General features: G+C 37.2%; 1 protein-coding gene across 1 annotated transcript; it reads right to left on the minus strand.

Moving 5' to 3' along the window:
* Positions 1-9,385: 9,385 nt before the first annotated feature.
* On the minus strand, positions 9,386-21,995 carry LOC128987021 (26S proteasome complex subunit SEM1-like). The gene is made up of 3 exons (XM_054407674.1): positions 21,734-21,995; positions 16,555-16,651; positions 9,386-9,607 (listed from the first exon to the last, which is right to left on the minus strand). The coding sequence occupies exons 1-3, from the start codon at positions 21,822-21,824 to the stop codon at positions 9,568-9,570; spliced, it is 228 nt and encodes a 75-aa protein (XP_054263649.1). The 5' UTR covers positions 21,825-21,995; the 3' UTR covers positions 9,386-9,567.
* Between the last annotated feature and the right edge of the window lie 3,302 nt (positions 21,996-25,297).

Genomic DNA, 25,297 nt, shown 5'->3' on the forward strand with positions numbered 1-25,297 from the left:
AGTTCGTTCGCTACGCTCACTCACCTTTTGGTTGCAAATTAGCTGTTGTCATAAATGTAAAAGAAATAATAGTGCTGCAGCCTGTTGGTAATCCTTGTAACTTTAATGCTATTGTGACAGGTAGCCGAATGAAACAACGAAAATGCACAACGAATAATAATTTATTTACTTAATTTATGATAAAAACAATAGTGAAGTGTTTAGCTTCCGACTTGCTGTATAATCCTATAAATTTAGTTTACAACACAAATAAGTTATTGGGGGACATAGCCTCCCGAGGAGGCTATGGGGAAAGGCGACGCGACGCGGAATTTACATGACCGATTGAATTGGATTTAGAATTTAGACTAACTGAACTGAGTGCGCTCTGCCCGTAGCCCAGAGTTGGGCGTGGAGGGGAACCAGCCAATCGCGTTGCGGCTATGCCGCGTGACGTCAGTGCAAGCCCCAGACAGTGCTGCTGCCTAACGATTCATCAAGGCATTAGGCAAACTATAGCTGCGCATTAACTGATTTCATCGAGTGACTTGCTGAGCTGTATCAGCAAATTCCAGCCATGCGCGTTACACTTTCCGAGAACGTTGGCCCGACCCAGCGCTGAGCCACGCTGACGGAATATTCCATGGTGAGGCAACTGGTTGACGCAAAAAGCTGGGAGGTTAACAGTCCAATATTAAATACCCTCTTTTTATATTTGAAATAAAGCAAAGCTTCTGTGACGGTAAAGACAGGGTTTCCTGAGGGTGTAACACAAAACCTCCCCAACTGATATGTAATGGGTCTGGGAATTTTTGGGACCGTCACATCCCCCTCCTCCTCAGACCTTGCTGACCCCAGCAAGAGGTACAGCAGGAAGCAGTGAGCGAGCCTTGCACCTGAGGACTCTCAAATCTCCATACTATGGTTCTCAGCCACAGAAATCCGGTCAGCGAAGCCCAACGCCACACCAAGGCCAATTTAAACGCCTCGTAAAATGTAACTTAATGAATTTAAATTTTCCAAACGAAAAACCCATAGAAAGGAAATCATATAATTGAACTCTTTAACGTCATCGCCTTTCCCCGTTAATGCTATAAATTTAATTAATTACATCCATAACTCTGGATTCCAAAAACACTAACATTCAACCTACAATCCTTACACTATATATAAAGTTATTCAATTTAAACAGCAAGTCGAAGCAAAAGAACAAAAAACAATAAACCACAACAAACTACAATAAATAAAATCCTTCATAACTGGACCTAACACTAACAGTAATAAAACATTTTGGTAACGATACATTAATTTTAAATTTCAAGAATAAAAATCAAACAAACAGATTCAAAGCTATCCTCATCAAGTAAAATTTAAACGATTATCGCTACTGCATTAATACAGTTATAAATCAACAGCTTAAACAAACAATAATAGTTATGTTCATCTCGGACAATGCTTGCTTCCCTCGGATGAGAGAATACACAGACCCACTTATCTTCGGTAATGATTCAGAGCAAGCGCTCCTGCCATGCTGGTTAGTAGTCCTTAGAAATATAAAGGTAACAGTGAATGTAGGCAGTCACAGCCTAATCTATAAATTCTCCCCCGGTAATACCACGGGATGTATTACAAGTTGGTTGATAAATTTGATGGAAAACGAATACGGTTTGCAGCAAATATTTCTCAGCCGAATATAAGGGGCGTTTACAATTTTCAACTTAATTTAGTTTCGTTAATACTGAATATAATGTACCAAATGCCGAAACGAAGCAAGCACTGTAGAGCAGAACATGGCACTAATTTTCAACAACAATGGAAAAAAAACTACTATAACATAATCCCTCTGCTAACTTTCAAAGATTTCCAACATGTTGGAATCTAATGAACATATTAGATAAAAGAAAGAATAATACTTATGAGTTCATGCAAATAAATTCAGTAGCAATCATGAACTCCTAATTAAACATGGAAACTGATAACTCCTAAAACTCACTTTTTTACTTTTACTTCAACTCTAATTAACTTTTACATTCCTTCAACTTAACCTTTCCATGGTTAAAACAAGAAGCCAACCAAAGATACCTATCTAAATAAATAACACTTACCTAAACAAATAATGAAATAAATAAATCTAATAAATAAATAATAATAAATAGCAAAATCCGTTAAATGACAATTTATTGTGTCATGGGTCTGGCTACCGAGGTTGAAGGTGCCGGCCTACCTCCAAACAAGGCACATTGGCTTGACAATGTCCAAAATAGAGTTACCTTTGTTATTTGAATTGAAATAAATTTGATTATAATTTTTATCAGATAAGAAAATATCATAGTCCAAGGCCAAGGGTACGGTCCAGCATTATTAGATGGTAGGGAAGGATAAGGGTAATTAGGAAGTTAGTAGGACTGCAGCTGCTTACTTTCCCGTGTTGCCTTGACTCTTGGGCCATACACACTCACTGAGGAGTACATCTTCTTCATTTAGAATTTAAATTTCTCCTATAAATAGCTGTAAAGCAAAATTTCGGATCAAACTTTAACAAGCACAGCCAACCCAATCAACTAACCAATCAGGACTAACAATAACTAACAATAACAAACTAACAATAAGGACACACCAGTGCCCAATGGTGTGAATAAAAATAGAAAATCAATTAATTTATAGCAGCACTACAGGCATCGGCTACTACCAAACATCATACACGAGTGTGCATTGTCCCATGGCGCCTACTTGTAAAACCGATAGTCCTTTTTAACAGTACATTAATAAAATACTTATGAAATAGTTACACAGAAAGAATACTAATTATATAATAATAGAAAAAGAAGAATCTATTAATGTCTGGAGCTCCATTTAAAAGTGTCCTGCCACTTACTTATTGCGCGCACTGCACTAGTCAACTTACGCCACCCAATGTGACTGCAATCGGGGCGGTTTAGTTCAGCAACAAGTTGCAGGCTGGGCATGCCCTGTCTATCCTCCGCGGAAGGCCTGACCTCTACACTGGAGCGCTCCGGTTCCATCTCCCTTACTGCTGGTGCCTCTTCCTGATCTTGTGTAGTTCTCGCAACAGCGGCTCGCAGCCACAGGGCTGCTCTGCGTCTCCACCTGTAAACGAGAAAAACAGCTATTAGAATAATCGAGATGGAGAGGCCACCCAGTTTCAACTTTTCAACATTCTTTAGTTGCAAATGATGGAATCTGAGGAGCTGGAAGGCATTCTCAAAAGAATACTCCTTTACGCTCAGAGTGCCAAGCTGGTAATTATTTTGGCTACTTCTCAAGGACGTCCTTTAAACATTACATCACAAATACACACGTCATGGCCATGACCAGGGAGGCTCTTAGCTCCACCCCCCTCTACAGCTCAAGCGCAGCTGGTAGCGGCTAACAGGTTCTGTCAGGCAGGCGTACGCAGGCGCGAGCAACAGTCAAAATGAAATTGACACCAGGGGAGGCTCTCCTTCCCTCTCCCCTTCCCGGCTCCAGTGCAGCTGGAAGTTGCCAACGGGTTTCGTTGGGCAGACATACGCAGGCACGAGCAAAAATATGCACTCTATCTCTCGCATGTCATCGGGAGGGCCTAATGACGGAAAAATTTCTTAAAAAAATAAAAAAAAATAAAATAAAATAAAAATAACCAGGACTATTAGAGTCCTACACGAGCTTATTGCTGCCGAACGAACAGCAGGCCAAAACTCATCAGTTCACATAATGCAGAGTCCTTGCTGGAGCTCAGGCATATCATGCGACTTCAACTTCACGAACAGTCCCCCACCGAAAAGAAAAAACAACACGGCTAGCGCTTACAACAGAAGGCTGCTGATTAATCAGGCAGGCATTCTGTAACTATTAGCAACCAAATCGTTAATGGTTCTGATCAGAGATCTCAAACTACAAAAAAAACAGCGCTTCAACAAAATCCGGACCTAGTCCACAGGAGATTCACCATGTCGCCGTGTGTATTGTAATACTGTACGGACAAGCAAGGCAATCTCAATCACGGCCAGCCACCTTAGGGCTCAGACCAAACTACAACCATGCACAATCAAAGGAAGCCCATAACTAAATGGGGCGTGCCTACAACGTACAAATTAACTATATCTTCTTAATTCTTATCTTTTTTTTTTTTACTTTTTTCCAGAGGAGTCTAAATTTTCATTTAATTAATTTAATAACAAAAAATAAAAAATAAAAGAATTTAAAAACAAGGCTAAAGCGAGTATACTTTACCCCAACTTAGCTCAGGGCCAATAATTTGTAATCACTTACTATTATTATACTTATACAACTACTCAAACCAATTCCACCCGCAGGGACAATGTTGAACTACTGCTTCAACAGCTGGTCCACCGCAAGGAGACTCCATGTGCCTCGATCAACGGAGACAGCAAGAGACTGGCTCACACTCCTATACAAAACTGTAGGCTGTATAACAAACAAAAAAAGGGTTATCCTATGCACATCAATATATTGGTAGGCTACTAATTCACCTCCAGCATTGAATTTTTATAAAAAAAACATTTTCCTCCTACTATCATCAGCATTGCTTGATTTATTTTCCCTTAACAAGAAACAAGGACAACGGTATTTGTATTCTTCTAACTATACACCACAGAATCCTCTGGCGAGGGGTTAGCCACGGCTTAATCACAAATGTTACCGTACCGGATTTATTTAGGTTAAGGTCCTGTCCAAAGCAGGAGCAAAAGAAGATACACTCCAAATCTTCCCCCATACCGAACACACATTGTGAGAAAATTGTGACATTTCCCTCGGCTCATTAGAAACTCAACATATCGGAAACTAATGTTTCTTCTGTAGATAAAAGCAATTCATCTCAAAAACAATTTATTATTATTTTTTTTTTTACAAATACGGAATGAATTACAAATTTATATTTTCAGCTCGTGAGTCAAAACTATCAAATTAATAGTTTACCTCTGTAACATTACATATGAGTTTTGAACTGACTTCAATCATTCAATAGTGCTAGCTGATGATAGCAGCTAAACAACAGTTCTTCAAATTTCGGTTTTTATTTATAAATCCGATAACCAATTTCTAATTATTCCAATGTAAATAAATAAAGATCAATACATTATTTCAGTATGAAAAAAAAAGGAATGGCAACTAAACACAAACATCTCTAATTACTCAGTATACTCACTCAGACTTGGACCAAGCGTTTAACGAATGGTAAAAACCTCTTGCAATGCTTAAAAAAAACTCAAAAATTAATCCCTCTCCTGGATACCTACACAAAAAAAAACATTTAAACTCCTCTTTTTAGTCCTTCCACATTGCACACCTACTTTGTGTACACACCGACGTCTCATCAGAGGGTCTGCGAACCCCTAACAGTTCCAACAGAGCACCTGCTGAATCACGTAATATCTTAACAAATCGCGGCTAGGTTTGTTGGCCCACGCCGCGGCCTTTACACGCTAACCCAAGTTTCTAGCAAAACCCCAAGGGTTGCTTCAATTTTTTTTACGTTTTTCGTTTTTACTTTTTTTTACTTGTTACTCATTGGTTGTCCACTTTACATAATATACACAAATTTTAGAGACCAAATCACATTACGAATCATACAAACTCAAATTATTTCTCGCTGCGTTCCACAAAACTTGTTAAGTCTGGTAAAAGAAAAGTTGGAATTTATTCAGCTACCGTACCTAAAATATCACAATAAACCATCTTCTAGATATCCTTACTTTAAAAGTAATTTATTTATAAACGTGCACAGTCATCACGGAAAAAACAAATTTTTTTCTACTTAGGCCTACTTTATTTTCCATACCCGAGTGAAATGGCAAGGCATCAATACAGAGGCAAGCAACATCCCGGATGGCTTTGAGGTGAGAAGGCAAGTCTTTAGAGAACAAAATTATGTCAAAAGAGACAAGGCATTTCCCAACCTTCAAGCCCGTCAGTAGGCCAGTAATGCTGACATCATTTAAACTAATAATTTTTTAATCAATAATTCCCATGGACTACACTGCTAATCATTCAAAGACAACAGTAATTATATTCTGTTTCATAATTCTATTTATTGACCACTTCAAAGGACATTCAACAGTCACTGGCGTTTACTGAACGACCCAATGAGCTGTCCCGAATAACAAAATATGTTACTGTACCTTAAACAGTTTAAAATGAACAAGCTAACCACATAGAATCTGAACATGTCCTGCCACAGTAGGCTAGGCCTACATGACGGCCATCATTGGAACGCAGCTAAAATAAATTTAGTTTTACGAGTAACCATACACTTCAAAAGTTCTTAAGTAAGCTTCAAAATTACATATTCCACGATAATTAGTTAAAATGTTCCCTACTTTCCTTTAACTTACTCTTACCTTAGGCTAAGGCTATATTCCAACATTAATTTATTATAATTTTAGCTGTACCGGTAGGCATTAATCAAAATAATTTAAGTTCACGGTCAGTCATTATAATAGAAAACAATTCCTTAAGTCAAAATTATTGCCTCAGCTTCTCTGAACACTTAACTGAAATATTCATAGCCTAACTTAATACGAGTTACCAAAACTTAACTTAGTTTATCTCCAATTAATTTTTCCAATTAAATCTAATTATTCCGCCTTCCCCCAATAAGTTAAACTTCACCAAGGCACGGCCTAAACTTTACAGGAATAGGCTACTAGGTTAAACCATCAAAAAAATTAGCCTAGTCAACTGTTAACTTAAGCTCAGACAGTAATCACAGGAACAACGTAAGGCCTATCCTACTTAAGCCAACAACTTCAATTATTTCACCCCTTGATTACACAACAAATTAACTATTTAAGAAAAACTTTAGCCTTGGTAAGCTTCCCAATTAAATATTTTTGAAAAACAAATAAAACTATTCAAGCCAGTTAGTTAATTTATAAACTCACCTGACCTTTTTACGCACATCTAACCTTTCCGCAACAGAGCAGACGCCAGAAGCTGAAGTCGATCGAAGTCTCTGAAGTTCGAAGTTTTAAACTGCAGACGACGACGACTCATTGCAGTCGCAGTGGGAGCGAAACGAATTAAAACACGTAAAACGACGGGAGCAGAACTGAAACAGACTGAGCGAGTCGCGACAGGGAATTACAACGAAATTATGATTTCTGACTAAGTAATTGATTGCGCGATAATAATTAAATAGCCAATTAATTTAGGACTCTTGAACCTAACCCCACACCTGACACCAAATGTGACAGGTAGCCGAATGAAACAACGAAAATGCACAACGAATAATAATTTATTTACTTAATTTATGATAAAAACAATAGTGAAGTGTTTAGCTTCCGACTTGCTGTATAATCCTATAAATTTAGTTTACAACACAAATAAGTTATTGGGGGACATAGCCTCCCGAGGAGGCTATGGGGAAAGGCGACGCGACGCGGAATTTACATGACCGATTGAATTGGATTTAGAATTTAGACTAACTGAACTGAGTGCGCTCTGCCCGTAGCCCAGAGTTGGGCGTGGAGGGGAACCAGCCAATCGCGTTGCGGCTATGCCGCGTGACGTCAGTGCAAGCCCCAGACAGTGCTGCTGCCTAACGATTCATCAAGGCATTAGGCAAACTATAGCTGCGCATTAACTGATTTCATCGAGTGACTTGCTGAGCTGTATCAGCAAATTCCAGCCATGCGCGTTACACTTTCCGAGAACGTTGGCCCGACCCAGCGCTGAGCCACGCTGACGGAATATTCCATGGTGAGGCAACTGGTTGACGCAAAAAGCTGGGAGGTTAACAGTCCAATATTAAATACCCTCTTTTTATATTTGAAATAAAGCAAAGCTTCTGTGACGGTAAAGACAGGGTTTCCTGAGGGTGTAACACAAAACCTCCCCAACTGATATGTAATGGGTCTGGGAATTTTTGGGACCGTCACACTATTGAACGTCATTGAACAGAACCAACTTGTTTAATTGAAACAGCTGTTAAGATTCATTAATTCCATTTCTCATAAGGTTAACATGGGAAACTCCAGAGCCACTGGGGCGGAGCCCTTTTAAGAATTTCGAAACGGGAAATAGTTTACGTCCGATTCGCATACCTACAGAATTTACACACCAAATTTCATAACAATCGGTGAAGTCGTTCCGGAGGAGTTTGCAGACAAACACTGTGACACGAGAATTTTATATAAGATTATTATAAGTGTCAAAAGCAAGACATAAAGGCGTTAAAATTTAAAAAAAGAAACAAACAAAAACTAAGAAAGAAAATGAATGAAAACTTGCCCATGAAGGGGAGAGGAAAGGTTAGAGCGAATCTCAATGATCCCTATCGCTCAGGGCCGTATGGGGAAGGGAGTCTTGCTGTTAGGCTTTTGGACCATCACATAATGTGTATGGAAACCTAATGCGGCTATGAGTAAGGCTATTTGTAGAAAACACTATTAACAATAAATGTTGATTATATCGGTCTGTTATGTACATCTTGAGTATTTCTATAATCTTTGAGTCGAATATCTTAAAGTCATCAGAAATTATGTCTGTTATTAATTTTAAAATAATACATGTAATACTTAGCAATTGCTCGAATTCGAGCAACAGATTTTTTTACTTTGTTTCTAAACATAAGTTCTGATGTAGTGCAATAGCATAGCAACGCTGGTGGCGCTGCCTACGGATTGACAGGCAAAGCTCTCTCAAACCGCTTAATGCTTTTTACCATGCGGTTGGCATTCTGGGTTATAGTAGTACGTTTTCTGTGATATTTGGTACAAAGTTTTGTATGTATAGTTGCTGTTGTCCAATAAATTTAAAGCAAGGTAGTTAGGATGGTACTCTAATTTCTTTAAGTATTTGGCACTTAATTTTGAAATTTCTTCTTTGACTGTTGGGGTTTGACTGCACTTTAAAAAATACAAAATAGTAAACACAAGAGATTTTTATATACCATTGTTATTGTTTATTGGTGTTTTTGTATTGCAATCGTTAAGTTGCATGCGTAGTTGCAGATGCATTGGTCTGTTTAAATGTATTAAGGAACTAAAATAAAATCTGAAAAATAAAATTGACTTTGTTTCAATCCAATACCTTTAAAATTGACAGTTTGACAAGTTTAAAACCACCCGATCAATCTGCGCCACCCTGTATTAGGGTTATGTTATTGGCATTGTATTCAAAACATAAACCCTTTAACCAGTTAATGTACAGTATTTACTGTACAGTCAGGATTGTGAACTTTTTTTCATGTAACTTAGAGACATCCTGACTGTTATGTTCTTATCTTTTTGTATTTTTGGGTTTAAATTCTGTTTTGTACAGGGAGGTAGAACCAGAGCAGCAAAGGGTATCAGTTGTTTTGAAACAATTGCTTTTTACAAAGCAGGAAGAAAAAGTATTTTGTTTAAAACTATGGGAACAATAAAGAAAATAACACAACAAATTATTATACAAATTTCTTTACATATTTCTTAGAAATAAAAATTACAAACAATGGTTATCTTTAAACTGAGAATTACTTAAGGGCAAACAATAAACACAAAAACCGTTACTATAAGATCATTATGGATGAATTATAGAAACCAAATATATTGATTATCAAACAGTAATTTCAAAATCTAGTAGCTACTTCTGCGGCTTGGCATTTTGCTTCTCCAACTCCGCCCTGGAAAAAATTATATATGAAAAATTGCAAGCCCAAAAAACATCGTCAATTCAAAAATGATAAATAAGCACTAGCTTTCCCAATATTAAGAGCCTTATTATGCGCGGGCACTCGAGTGGCGCACGACCGTGACTGCTCAAAGGCCACTTTCAGTGGGCTATTTTATCATATGGAGCTTATTAAGCGACGCGACTGCGGTGGCAAGGCACGCAACAGTCGCGCACCCTCTTTACTAGTCGCGAGCCCACGCGACTGTTGCGTCACCAGCGGGCCATGTTATCATACGCTGTTATCATCGCGGGCAACAGCGCACCCCAACTCTCTGCCCTCGCCTCAGTCCTGATTTTTGTTTCAACATTTTATTATATTAATTATATTATCTATATATTAATAAATATTGTTTTTCTTTTCCGAGTCGGTTCGGCTCTTCTACCTGACCAATTTTCATAATTTTGGTCTTAAATTAAAGGTATTCACGAACAGATTTTCCACCAAGCATCATCATTCATGTATCTACTGTATTACTCGACCAAAAAAATAAATCCCATATTTTTTAAAAATCCTTACTTCAATTAAATAAGCCGTATTTCGCCAGTTCTGATTACATGATCCTATATCCTATATGTTTTGGTCTAAAAACATTCAGTAAAATGCCGGCTATAATTTTGGGCTATTAATTATTAAGATCCGACGTACGTGAAGCACGCTACTGAATCACGAATCAACAATAATAATTATTATTTTAACACTTATCTAAAATCAATGATCCGTAACTCCATTTTTAGTTATTCTACATGTCTTGGTCTTAAAATATGACTACCCCTCAAAACAAAGGCTTTCATTTGAGATGTTGACCATTTGAATCAGTTAAGTTCAAGATAATGTCTGTATTACTAAATTATAACCATTATTGTTAATACTATGTTGACCCGGGCAACGCTGAGTTTTGCTGCTGATATTATATTAATATTATGATTAAATCAAGTCAAAACCATTATAATATTTATTTTAAGGTAAGTGCTTGCCTCTCCTTAGCTGAAAAAAATATTCAATTTCTTATGCGATACGGTTAAGTCGCCTTATATTCTTCCTAAAAGGTTATAAAAAGAACGTCTCGACTCCCGGAAACAACCAAAATACATCTAGTCGTCATCTCTGAAATCATCATACAAAAACTGAAAAGTCTTACTCTCTGAAGGTCTTACTTTTAGTAACGGATTGCTTCCCAATACTTTTGTTTCGTCTACGTTTACGACGCTTAAGTAAAAGTAAAATAAATAGTTCAGCTTCTTTACTTATTCACTCTGAGAAACTAAATGTATGTCTGTAAAAAGTCCTGTCAGACGCGTGACCTCGCCACACCTGTGGCTACCCCAAGCGACATACGGAGTAATAAAAAAATAATGGAGATTACATTAAATAAGAATGAAATGAAATAATTTTTGAGTATTATTATAGTACTTCTTTATCTACATTGTCCGACATAATTTCTTACGTTTTGGAACTTCTATTAACACTAAATATGCCGCACCATCCCTCCTATCATGATAGCGTCGTCTTCATCCAATTAGGTATCTAGAAAGTGAGGAAGGTGACGTATGAGTGTGGACAGCTTTTCTTCTGTCTCACTTCTATACGAGGCTAGATCATCTTGTTCTTCATCTTCAGTGGCTAGTTCAATTTTGGTTTGAGCATCTTCAAATTGTTTCCAATACGATCTTAAACTGTCTAACCTCACATCTATCTCTGCACTTGTCATTTTATCAGTTGATTTATTTTCTACAACTAGTTTAAAGGCTTTGGAAATTTGCCCTTTTGCATCTGATCTCAACTTTTTTATATTTCCTATTTCTATCATCCTCGTCGCCATTTATTGTATAATAATTAGATTCAACTCAAAAGAAACAATATTTTACTCAATCCATTCTATTTACAAAATTGGTAAACATAAACAATTAATTAATGAACACATGTTTAAAAACTATACATCACTGACAGACAATAGTTATTTGTGCAACTAGGGGCCAAACTGGCTCTATTTTAAATGAGAGAAAATTTTGACAATCAAGATCAAGCCTCGTATGTCAATTTTATCTAGTTTGAAAAATACATTTTTCCTACAGTCACCCGACAAAGTTGGCTTCCTTGTACTGTTTATAGTACAGAAAGCTGCTAATTGCTGCATATTTATACTTTGCCGTACGGTTTATACTTTGCCGTACGGTTTATACTTTGCCGCACATCAGGATTCCAACGAAACAACACAAAACAGCGTGGTTCTATTATGCACGTAATCCGTGTAAGCTTGGAAATAGGTTGGCAACACTTAAAGATAATAATACTATGAGCAGCTGATTGACTATTATAACTACGATTTAACCTGTCATTTCGTGTTTATAGTTTCGGTATTTCTGAACTTTCTGGACTTTTCTTTTAAACGTTTTTAAAACGTTCCTACGATCTTAATAAACAAGAAAATACCTTTAAAGCATTTTTTTAGGCGCGGAAACCACTTCAAATTACAAAAACATACGGAACTATATTCTCAAAACGTGGAGCACATTTCTTGCCGAGGAAAAATAGCGGAGTGATACGGACCGCGGGTACTACTTTCTTTAAGGCACCATTTGTGTTGCCAGCTGAACCTAAAAACGTGTTGTATAGTGTTTGAAAGACTAATTATTTATATGCTTTATAGTGACTGTAGGAAAAATATAATGTGTAACACGAGTGAAAAAGGCCTTTGCTGCACTCGAGATCATTCCTAAACATCATTCGTAAACATTGCTCTCGTGTGCAGCAAAGTGCCACTTTCACCACTAGTTACACAAATAACTATTGTACACAAATTGCACATTATAGTTTGTCTATGGCTACAGTTGTTACTGAGCGGTGAGTAAAAAAAAATTCCTTCAGTTACCTAACAAAGTGGGCTTCCTTGCACTGAATATAGCACGCAAAGTAGCTAATTGCTGCATTTACTTACTTTTGCACACTAATTTTTTGTCACATTCCAGTATTCCAACCAAACAGTGTGCTTTTATTATGCACTACGCTTGAAAATAAGTTGGCAACACTTAAAGATACTATGACTGTGATCTGCTGGATTTAATCTAACATAAAAGTGTGTTGTATAGTGTTTGAAAGACTAATTATTTATATGCTTTATAATAGTAACTGTAGGGAAAATATAATGTGTAACGCAAGTGCTAAGTGCCTTGCACACTAGTTACACAAATAACTATTGTAGCACTGTTGTAGTAAAATGTTCATTCACTGGTAAGCTGGGCCTATTATATTTTTGGTTTAGCTGCCATTCAGAGTGAGCAAAGAGGTGGGCAAAGTAAATAAAAAGTGTATTATATCCAAAGCCATCAAGAAGAAAGAAGAAAGCTGTTTTGCAAACTATTGGTATTGAGGAATCAGCTGTTTTGTAAACAAACTCAAGTGAAGAGTTTGTTTGACAACTATGGAAGAAAATATGAATTCAAAAATATCCACTATAGTCGGGGGCAAACTGTTTTCCGTGGGATTTTTTGTGAAGGGAATGTGTGACTATGTGGAATCTCTTTATTATATGTCACATAATGGTGTAGTACCGGGTGTTTACCCTCAAATTGCGGGGTTTGGTTTTTATGACGTCTTAAATCCAAGATGGCCGCCATGTGTGACATGTATTCATTAAATTGATAATAACTCTTTCCAGGGCAAAATAATCGAATTTTAATTTATACCATTGAATTCAGCTCAAAAAATCAAACAATTTGGTGTTTTGAATCATTGCTCTATGACCATTGGTTACCGAGATATTGAAGGCGGAAAACACAGAACATTGTCCCCAAGCAAGACCCCACTACCCCCATGTTATCCTTATGGGGAAAAAATAAAATTGTATATCTAGCTTATTAGTCAGCATATCTTAATAATAATTGGTATGTGGCTTCATTTAGTAGAGATCTACTTGATTATGGCCTAAATTCCCCCATTTTTACATTTCCGTGGCAGCAAACCTGCATACTCACTTCCCATGTTATTCTTATGGAAAACGTTTTGCATGTTTGTTTATGAACACACGTGTTGAGAAATGTTAATGTGTGGCCCCATTTTAATTATTTATTGAAGAATTTGCAATTCGTTGAGTATACTGGTCTGCTGCTACGGGGGTATTGTAGCTATAAACAAATTACAGGTATTAGGAAATGAAATAAATTAGATTATAGTTGTGAGGCATATGTAATTTTGTAGGACTTTGAATTAAGCAATTGTATTATTGTTGGCAATAGGTAGGTAATGACATGACTAAAAGTGTGGCCAAGCTGGTGTTTTCGGCCGCCATCTTGGATCTGCCATATTGGATATTAATAACTTTTTTTATGCAATGCTAGTGTTGTGACACATCATTATGAACTAGATTTTCACGCTGATATCAATGCTGAAATATGTTTTTAAATATCTTTTTCGTTTGGAAGAGATATTCAAATAAAAACTCTCCTTCATACATTTCTTACGGACGTTTCGCAAGGTCATCAGTGTTACAATTTTTGGACGTGGAACCTCTTATATGCCTTATATGTCTTATATGCCTCATCACACATAATTTAATTTGTACTTACACCAAACAAATGTTGTCTGATGACCAGCCCTGTATGTCTTTAATTGCTTTACAATAACCAAAGACAAATTTCAAAATAAAATAATTATTAATGTTAAATAAAGGTCCATGATTAATTTTCAATTAGTCAGATTTCATTTACTGATTAATAAAATTATAAACCAAACATTTACTAAGTAATTTGAGACTAGAATTAACCCTTTGACGTATTAACAACCCGAGATATAAATCTTTTAATAAAAACTGATTTGGAAAAAGTTAAATTTAATATTGTGTTGTGGTTTATAGCTCAACTCTAACTCGTCCGATTTTAATGATCGATAGCTTAAATAAAAGCTCTTACATCACTGAATACTTTAAGACTAGAACGAATTACTAAGAACTGGATATATGAGAAAAATAATCTGAAAAATAATCAAAGTACGAAACGTCCTCAAGAATAGTATGGAGGGATCTTTCATTTAAATATATCTTCGAAACGAAAAACTATATTTACAAACGGTTTTCGGAATTGAAATTAGCGTAAACATCTAGTTTATAATAGTGAGTCACAACACCAGCATTAGATTTAAAAATTTCTATATTAATATTAAATATGGTGGATCCAAGACGGCGGGCCAAAAACACTAGCTAGGCCACACTTTCAGATAAAACACCCGGTAGTACACGATTCTATATGTCATTACCTATCTGGGTATCACCAACAATCATACAATTTCTTAATACAAAATCACAAGAAATTACATATGACCCAGAACTATAGTCTATTTTATTTTATTTTATACCTATCATTTGTGAGATTTTTTTATTGCTACAATACCCCCGTAGCAGCAGACCTGTATACTCAACGAATTGCAAATGCTTCAATAAATAATTAAAATGGAGCCACACATCATCATTTCTCAAAGTATGTTCATGGACAAGCATGCAAAAATATTGACCATAAGAATACCATGGGAAGTGAGTATGCAGGTTTGCTGCCACGGAAATGTAAAAATGGGGGATTTTAGGCCATAATCAAGTAGATCTCTACTAAATGAAGCCACATACCAATTATTATTAAGATATGCTGAGTAATAAGCTAGATATACAATTTTATTTTTTCCCCATAAGGATAACATGGGTGTAGTGGGGTCTTGCTTGGGGACAATGTTCTGTGTTTTCCGCCTTCAATATCTCGGTAACCAATGGTCATAGAGCAATGATTCAAAACACCAAATTGTTTGATTTTTTGAGCTGAATTCAATGGTATAAATTAAAATTCGATTATTTTGCCCTGGAAAGAGTTATTATCAATTTAATGAATACATGTCACACATGGCGGCCATCTTGGATTTAAGACGTCATAAAAACCAAACCCCGCAATTTGAGGGTAAACACCCGGTACTACACCATCATGTGACATATAATAAAGAGATTCCACATAGTCACACATTCCCTTCACAAAAAATCCCACGGAAGCTGGATATGTGCAGTTTGCTCCTGGACTACTACTGTCACGTCAAAAATATCTCAAGTATACACAACAAATAAAAAATAACACTATTGTCGGGACCACGTAAGTTTGCAGTTGGTGGCAGCCAATCACAAGACAAGGCTAGTGCGACGTTGCCACATCGCCCATTGACAACACTAATTAAAATATACTAAGCAATATTTTAAAATCAGCTGGTATTATTAGATTTGGCAACACCGCACGGTTCTCATTGGTTCATCCAAAACCATATGGTAAATAGGCTCCTCCCTCAACTGCAAACTTACGTGGTCCCGACAGTAAGTACGGTACCATTGGACTATAAAAAATCTAACTTTTCAATATTTAGAGGGAGTCTGGAGGGGTACTTAATTACTCCTCTTAAATGGGGGGTTCCAAGGGCCTCCCCTGGAAAATAGTTAAAAACTTAGGTCCAACTCCAAAGTATTTTATTTGTTGCAATTCATACCTAAACTTCTTTGACAAATGTGTGATTTAATAAATTGTACGGTATGTTTATACTGCATGATCTAAAAAATGTTGTAAAGGTTGGGTCTTATGGGGGGACCTCGAGCACAACCAACACATGAGTGTAATTTGATGTGAAGGATGAGTGTTGAATTTTGATATAGTAACTTTATTACTGTCTAGTAGGATCACCTAGGGCTAATGTAAATCCCAACCATAAAAATTCCACCAGCTAACGTTCTCATGATTAAATCAAAGGCCTTTCAATCGTTACTGGAAGCTTTCAACGGACCAACACATACTGCAACGACCATTACCTAACAAAACATAGATCCTAAGCATAAGATCTGATGTTATGCTCTTTTAACAGTTAATTGACAAATGTTGACTAACCTCAGCTGAACATTGAAGTCGTCTTCCACATTGTCATCATCCCAATTATCTTCCCAAACATTCATATCAGCATCGTCTTCATCTTTCCCTGTCCAATCTGTTAAGCATACGAAAAGAAATATTAATCTTAGCATTTAAATAACTTTGCAACTTTGCTAGCTGCATATACAGGGACAATTAAGTCTTAGGACAACTTTATAACTTTAAAGCTAAGAGATATCACAACCAAATTTGGCATGTCATTAAATGGTTATGGGATGGCATCTATAGGGGACAGCCCATAGGGATTAAGTTAGTTTAAAACCTTAAAGGTAAGCATAGGTTAATATGTACATCAAATTTAAGGTCTTTTTTATTTAAAACCAATGCCGCAAACCGGACCTTGTTTTTAAAAAATGGCAGCGTTTAAAGATTTCTTGAATCAGCCATTTTTATCTTTGAACAGATGCCATTTTTTACTCAGTTGTTCTTTTGGACTCAAATTTTTTGCATTGTATTCTACTAATAAATACCTTAAATTTGATGTGCATATTGACATTTGCTTACGTTTATGATTTTTTTCCGTCTTCTAGCGGGCCTCCTGAGGAGATAGCCTATAATTATTGCATTTCAAATTAGACATAAGACATTTCAAATTCAATGAATCTTTGAACAGCTGACATTTTTGACTCGATTGTCCATTTGAGGTACTGTTTGCAGTATTGTATTTAGTTCAACAAGACCTTTAATTTGATGTACACATCAACCTATGCTTACTTTAAAGATTTTCAACTTGCTCCCTACGGGCTATACCCCATAAGTCATATCTGACACAACAAAGTAGCTTACTATTACCAGTAATGATATGCTAAGTGTGGTTGAGATATATTTGTAAGATTTTAAGTTATAAAGTCGTCCTAAGACTTAATTGTCACCCTGTAGTAGTTGGCATATCATTACTGTTAATAGTAGGCCTAGGCTAAGCTATTTTTTGTGTACATGGTGATCATATCTCACCTATGGGGGATGGCCCACGAGGAGTAGCCGAAGTTGAAAATTTTAAAGGTAAGCATAGGTTCATATGTACATCGAATTAAAGGTCTTGTTGAACTTAAAACAATGCTGCAATTCAGACTTTAAATGGACTATCAAGTAAAAAATGACAGCTGTTCTAAGATTCATTAAATTTGCAATGCTATTATACGCTACCTCCTTAGAAAGGCACCCGCTAGTAGACAGAAGAAAATCATAACCCTTTTCCCACAACGCATTGCGCGGCGCGCACAGCGTGAGGCGTCTCACGCCTCGTGTTTTGAGACAGAGTATGCCAGTGGTGGTACGTGCCAGAGTGGCGCAGAGCGGGGTTGCAGGTCCGTTCCCGTTGGTCAAACATCAAAGGCGCGGGTCGGAGGGAGGACCACCCTGGGCCAGTCCTATTTATTTATACATGTTATTGTTAAAAGTCATTAAAAAAACATTATCATCATTATCAATTAATAATATTTTAGAGGTATTTTAAAAGCGTACATTATTGTTTATAATTTTTAACTTTCATAAAAGTAAGAGTTATAACCTGTAAAGTAAAGCAACCTGATGAACAATGTTTACCTTTACCTATTTCATTTTATGTTCTTCAATTAAGCCGGCTCTACACAATGCAAGTAGGCGAGACAATTGTCATCACGTGGTTGTGGAATTGTCGTAGGCCAGTCAAGTTGAACAAGAACCTGTTCACACGTGGCCAACAATTGCCTAGGCATTTGACAGTGAACTAGGGAACTACGGTACTGACAAAACACAAGAGAGCGCTATTGGTCTACCCCGTTTACAAAGTTTTACAAATTGTCGCGACAACTGGGTTTTCGAGGGGTGGGGGGCCTCTCTGGGTGCAGCTCATTGTCCTCAATCTACTCCCGTAGACAACTGAATTCCGGGGCAACTGTGAGGGCAGTTAGCAAGGCAATCTGCCAGAAGTGTTTACACAAAGCCAATAATTTCATGCCAGTCAGTTGTCTTGCCATTCTATATAATATGATGATTGAACAAGAAAATTTTCCAGAATGTCTTAAAATATCAGTTAAAATACCAATCTTAAAAAAAAAGGGGAAAAAACTGATCCAAATAATTACAGACTGATATCTATAATCCCAATTCTTTCATGATCACAGATATTTTTAACGGTTGTGATGGTAAAATTAATATGTCTGCAACATTAATTGATTTGGCTATAAAGCTTTTGACTCAGTCGCTCATGAAATTCTTATTAAACAATTGGCTTCTTATGGAATAGTTGAAAAATCATTTAAGTCGTTAAGCTCATATTTAGCGAACCGTTTCCAGCTGGTGCAGATAAATAATTCAAGATCTAATATGTTAAAAATCTAAATTGGCATACCTCAAGGATCAGTCCTTGGGCCTCTACTTTTTATTGTTTTTATTAATGATTTGCCTTGTTTTGTTCCCTGTAAAACCATTCTTTATGCTGATGATACTAGATTCCTCACAAGTGGTCAAAATCTGAACAAAGCACTTGAAGAATGGGATGAGGTGTTAAAGTTGGCTGAAGAGTGGTTTCGAGGAATTTAATTAAGGATTAATAACTCAAAAACAGAAGAAATTCATTTTAACATTAAAATAAATTCTAATGACAATAAAGAAGTATAATTGCTAGGAATCCATATTGATCAGAAGCTGAATTGGAGTGAGCATTAAACTTTTTATGTAGTAAATTGGCTTGAACTCTATTTACGTTTAATAAATTAAAGAACATTGCAAGTGAACAAATTACTCTAAATTGTTTAGGCATTTACCATTCTCACCTACAATATGGTGTTCTCTTATGGGGTAACTCTGTAGGACTCAAAACCGTTTTCAAATGGCAAAGGAAAGCAGTTAGGTGCATTATAGGAACAAATCCCAGGGAATATTGAAAAGCAGATTGATTGATTGATTCTCTAGGGGCGGACCTTGTCCTGTTGCACGTCAGCCACTGATGGGCTTTTTGCGCTCCTCACATGTTACTTCAGAGTCTGTCAAACCTGATTTGCTTAATGAACTTCAGCATCCTATCTATGAGCTCCTCCTGAGGAAGGTGTCTGCCCCTTGTCATTGCTCCAAGAGTACTGTCCCTTACCTCGTTCAGAGCTCTGCAGTCGTAGAGTAATTTTCTACACGCAGTGTCTCCATTATGGATCCTCAAGCGATGCAGGTGCAATTTCAGGAAGCCAAGGCCAGTGACCATTCCTGTGATCTGTCTGAGTTGCCTCCTGTCTAAACGTAGAGCATTGGAGGCGACCGTCTGGGAAGGGGAGAAGAGGGTGAGCTTACTTACCCTGTGGAGCTGAAGCCTAAACCATCTTTTCCTGAGTTCCTCCTGAGCCCATGACATGACTGAATGAGATGCATGCCCACAAGAGGTTCCAAAGAAATTGCAAAGCTGATTTTAAGGCCTTAAATATCCTAACCCTTCCATCTTTATACATTTTAAATTGTTTTTAGATGTAAAAGAAAATATAGACCAGTATTACTGTATTATTCTGTATTATACTGTATTATTATTCCCGGTTCAAAAAAATCACGCATATTTCCCGGTTTTCCCGGTAGGTGGACACCCTGAGTATAGCATCCGATTTCACATACATGCACATTACACAAGAAATAGCCACCATCTCAACTTACCACTTAGAATACTTACACTTACACACAAATATCTTAGTATGGGGTAGGCCTACAATTTTTTAATAAATTGCCTCCTTCTGCAGTAATGATTCCTATAAAAAAATTAAAATTCAATGATCTTGATTCATGGTTAAAATTAAAATCTTTTTACTCTGTAGATAAGTTCTTGTCCTTGGAGGTTTTAGATATGTTTTTAAATCATTTAAGATCAAGGTTCCAGTTATTTATTCCATGACTATGTTTAATGCTTTAACGATAAGATGCTATTTGACAATGTCAATTGCTTTTGTAGAGCTAAAGACAATAAAGAGATTTGGTTTGATTTGCGACAATTGTCTCACCTGGTATCATGTAAGCCCGGCTTTAACACAGTGCAAACTTCATCGATACATCTTGAAACAGTTTGTCTGAACAAAAATGACAGACTAACATAGCTGTCCCCAGTGTCAAGAAATCTTAAAGAGACAGCAAGTCGCTCTTGCATATTTATACTTTCTTTCAATACAAATACAGTGTAGCACGGAGGTCTCTATCTTGTAGGCCTACACTATCCACTGCGGCCCCCAGATGACGTAACGCCGTCGAGCCGCGTTGTGCGTCGTGGGACAGGTCTTGCGTATAGAGCTACTAAGCACAGGCGCTCCAGCCCACGCATTTTCACCGCCGTTTGACGCTCTGCGCATCGCGTCGTGGGACATAGGCCTAAGCATAGGTCGATATGCACATAAAATTAAAGGTGTTTATTAACTTAGTAAATTACATTGCTGCAAATTTGAGATAAAAAAAACAAATGATTAAAAAATGGCAGCCGTTTGAAGATTTAAAATGACAGATAAAAGACATCTTTGAATGGATGCCATTTTTGACTTGGTTGTCTATTTCAAGTCCGGCTTGTGGTATTGCATTCTATAATAATAAGTTAACAGAGATCTTTAATTTAATTTGCATGTCAACCTAGATGCTTATATATAAAAATCTTGGCTTACTCCTCGAGGACCGTCCCCCATTGGAGTAGGTGGTGAGTCAATGAACCCATGAAAAACAAGATAATTAGATGTTAAATAAGTAACCTATCAAACAAAAATGTGTGAAGTTTAAATAGGTACTCTGACTTATACTGTTAAAAAAATAGGTGGAAAGGGACTTTAAAATCACCCTGTAGGCCTATTTATACTTATATACCTATAACATTTTGAACGGATGGTGTTCTTGGCTTCTGGGGACGTAAAAAAACATGAAAACGGAAATCGGTCCCGGGCCTAGGTCTTACTGTGCCACCTACGATAATAGCTAAGATACACACAGCTACTTCACTATACCTATACCTAGGTTTATGGAAATTGGCTAAAATACTAAAAATAAAAAATAGGCCTACTGCAGATTGAACTAGGCCTATATCATTGAATTCGTGGTTTTTAAATAACGTTTCTATTTTACACAATCAACACGAGTTAATTGTGTATTGAATTGAATTTGAAGGTGATAAAAGAATGAGAGCTAGGCATACTAAAAATGTACATACTTTCAGCGGGAAATTCTTCAAATTCGTCATCTTCTTCTAACAAACTCAAGTCAGATTTAGGTTTGTCTTTATCATTTTTACTGTCACTCATTTTCGAATTATATATTTGGTAGTTATTGACAATAATTAATAGATACAACGATCGACGACAATTCACGAAATAATGGAAATAGTGAGATTGAGATTGAGTTGAGATTAGACAATAGAGAATGTGTGTGTTTGTGAATGAGAGCTGAGAGCGAGGTTGAGGTTAGGTTTTGAATTGCAGAAATTTAAGTAGGAGAAGGAGAGGGAGAAGAAGTAAATTTGAATAGAAAAGCCAGTCATCTTTCAATCCAAGGTGTTTAGAATAAACAGTTAGATTGCAAGGCTGCAATGGAGCAATCACTGTGGGAGCAATGTACTATAAATTGTTACTGTGTACATGTTAAAAACAATTAATTATTATTAAAAAACTAGGTGGCGTTCGCAGATGCATCCACAAAATTGAGCGGAGTCATCAAGGGTTCATATTATATTGTTTTTGTCATACTGCAGTAAAAACAGTCGTCATTGATGCATGCGGTGCGGGTCTAAAGTAGCATTTTTACTCTGTAAGGAATAAAATTCGTTCGTCATCGTCGCTTTTGTCAACTTAGTTGTAAATTTATATTGTAAACTATTGAATACGTATCGAAATATGTAACGATTCGTGCTTCATAATCATTTTAACCAGTCTCATCCCATAGCATTTTAGCATTGCAGATACATTAATCCATTCCCACACTCAACACTCCGCACTGCCCACCTTTACTACTTCCTTTACCACCCCCTACGTCGTGGACCTGTTTCCCTCTCTTCCCATAGCATTTTAGGTTTGCAGATACATTAATGTAATTGCCAAAGACAGTTCCCACACTCTGCACTGCTAGCCTTACTACTTCCTTCACCATTTCCTACGTCATAGACCTGTTTCCTTCCCTTCTCATAGCATTTTAAGTATTAGATACATTTATCTAACTGCCCAACGGTTCACTCAATCTGCACTGCCAGCCTTTACTACTTCCTTCACCAATTCCTACGTCGTGGGGCCTGTTTCCTTCCCTTCTCATAGTATTTTAGGATTGAAGATACATTATTCTAAATGCCACAGACGGTTCTCAAAATATGTTCATACTTTATTACTACCTATATAAGCCACTTCCTACATCGTGGACCTGTTTTCATCACTTTCCATAGCATTTTAGTATTTTAGAAAAGTTAATCAAATTGCCACAAATATTGCCCACACTCCGCACTGCTAGCCTTTACTACTTCTTTCTCCGTTTTCTATGTCGTGGGAATGCTTCCATCCCTCCTCATAGCATTTTATCATTGCGGATACATTAATCTAACTGCTACAAACGGTTTCCAGTTCCCTAACTCCACACTGCTCACCTTACTACTTCCTTCACCTCTTCTTACGTCGCAGACCTGTTTCCCTCTCTTCCCATAGAATTTTAAGATTGCAGATACCTTAATCTAATCGTCATAAACAGTTCCCACACTCCGAAAAAATCGCCATTACTACTTCCTTCATCTCTTCCTACGTCACGGACCTGCTTACCTCCCTTCCCTTAGCATTATTGGATTGCAAATACCTTAATCTATTGGTCATAAACAGATCCCACACTCCGGACAACTCGCATTTACTACTTCCTTCACCACTTCCTAAGTCACGGACCTGTTTACCTCCCTTCCCTTAGCATTATTGGATTGAAAATACCTTAATCTATTGGTCATAAACAGATCCAACACTCTGGAAAACTCACCTTTACTACTTCCTTCACCCCTTCCTACGTCACGGACCTGATTCCCTCCCATTCCATAGGATTTAAGGATTGCAGAGACCTTAATCAAATCGTCATAAACAGTTCCCTCACTCCGGACAGCTCGCCTTGACTACTTCCTTCACCACTTCGTACATCGCAGACCTATTTTCCTCCCTTTCCATAGCATTTTAGGATTGTAGATACCTTAATCTAATAGTCATAAACAGTTTCCACACTCCGGACAGCTCACATTTACTATTTCCTTCACCACTTCCTACGTCGTGGACCTGTTTTCCTCCCTTTCCATAGCATTTTAGGATTGCAAATACCTTAATCTAATGGTCATAAACAGATCCCATACCCCGAACAGCTCGCCTTTACTACTTCCTTCACCACTTCCTACGTCGCGGACCTGTTTCCCTCACTTCCCATAGAATTTAAGGATTGCAGATACTTTAATATAATCGTCATAAACAGTTCCCGCACTCCGGACAGCTCACCTTGACTACTTCCTTCACCACTTCCTACGTCGCGGACCCATTTCCCTCCCTTCCCATTGAATTTTAGGAATGCAGATACTTAAATCTAATCGTCATAAACAGTTCCCACACTCCGGACAGCTCGCCTTGACTACTTCCTTCACCACTGCCTACGTCACGGACCCGTTTTCCTCCCTTCCCATAGAATTTTAGGAATGCAGATACCTACCTAAATCTAATTGTCTTAAACAGTATCCACACTCCGGACAGCTCACCTTGACTTCTTCCTTCACCACTTCCTACGTCGCGGACCCGTTTCCCTCCCTTCCCATAGAATTTTAGGAATGCAGATACCTTAATCTAATCGTCATAAACAGTTCCCACACTCAGGACAGCTCGCCTTGACTACTTCCTTCACCACTGCCTACGTCACGGACCCGTTTTCCTCCCTTACCATAGAATTTTAGGAATGCAGATACCTAAATATAATCGTCATAAACAGTTTCCACACTCTGGACAGCTCACCTTGACTACTTCCTTCACCACTTCCTACGTCGTGGACCCATTTCCCTTTCTTCCCATAGAATTTTAGGAATGCAGATACCTACCTAAATCTATTCGTCTTAAACAGTTTCCACACTCCAGACTGCTCACTTTTACTATTTCCTTCACCACTTCCTACGTCACGGACCTCAAGCTAGTGTCGTCATTTGATTATATTTATGATCCAAACCACCGTTTCTGTCCTAATATCTGTGGAATAATGCTATCAGCTATTTATTTATCTACTGCATTCAAAAGTCAACAGCTGATCATATGTCTTTGTTTATGTGTCAAATACTGCTTCCATAAGGAGTACATTGAAACTTTGAGACCCAGTGGGGCGGATTCCTGAGAGACTTTTAGCGAATTTCCCTATAGGGAAGTAGCTATTACCGTAGGTGGCACGGTGGATAAACTTGAATGAGTTCGCGAACCAGCATGATCGGACCATGGGAACGGGGCTTTACGGGGGGTTTTATGGGGTAAAAATTGGTTTTTCTCACTTTTGACCCTCAAAACACAAAATTTCCCAATTTCTCTTTAGACCTTTTTAAAGAGCTTAAAAAAACAAATAATTTAGTATATGAAAGTATTTTTGTTCGATTATTAGTAACGGAGAAAATTAAAAAAAATTGTTAATTTAAAATTCCCATGTTATTCTTATGGAGAATATTGTCAAATGTTGTAGTTTGCTTGTTTATGAATATATTTTGATCAAACTTGGCAAATTTATTTATTTTCTACTAAGCTAT

The sequence above is a fragment of the Macrosteles quadrilineatus genome, unplaced genomic scaffold, assembly GCF_028750875.1.
Source record: "Macrosteles quadrilineatus isolate MER2022 unplaced genomic scaffold, UCM_ALF_1.0 Scaffold_2__2_contigs__length_208266976, whole genome shotgun sequence".
NCBI classification, from domain to species: Eukaryota; Metazoa; Arthropoda; class Insecta; order Hemiptera; family Cicadellidae; genus Macrosteles; species Macrosteles quadrilineatus.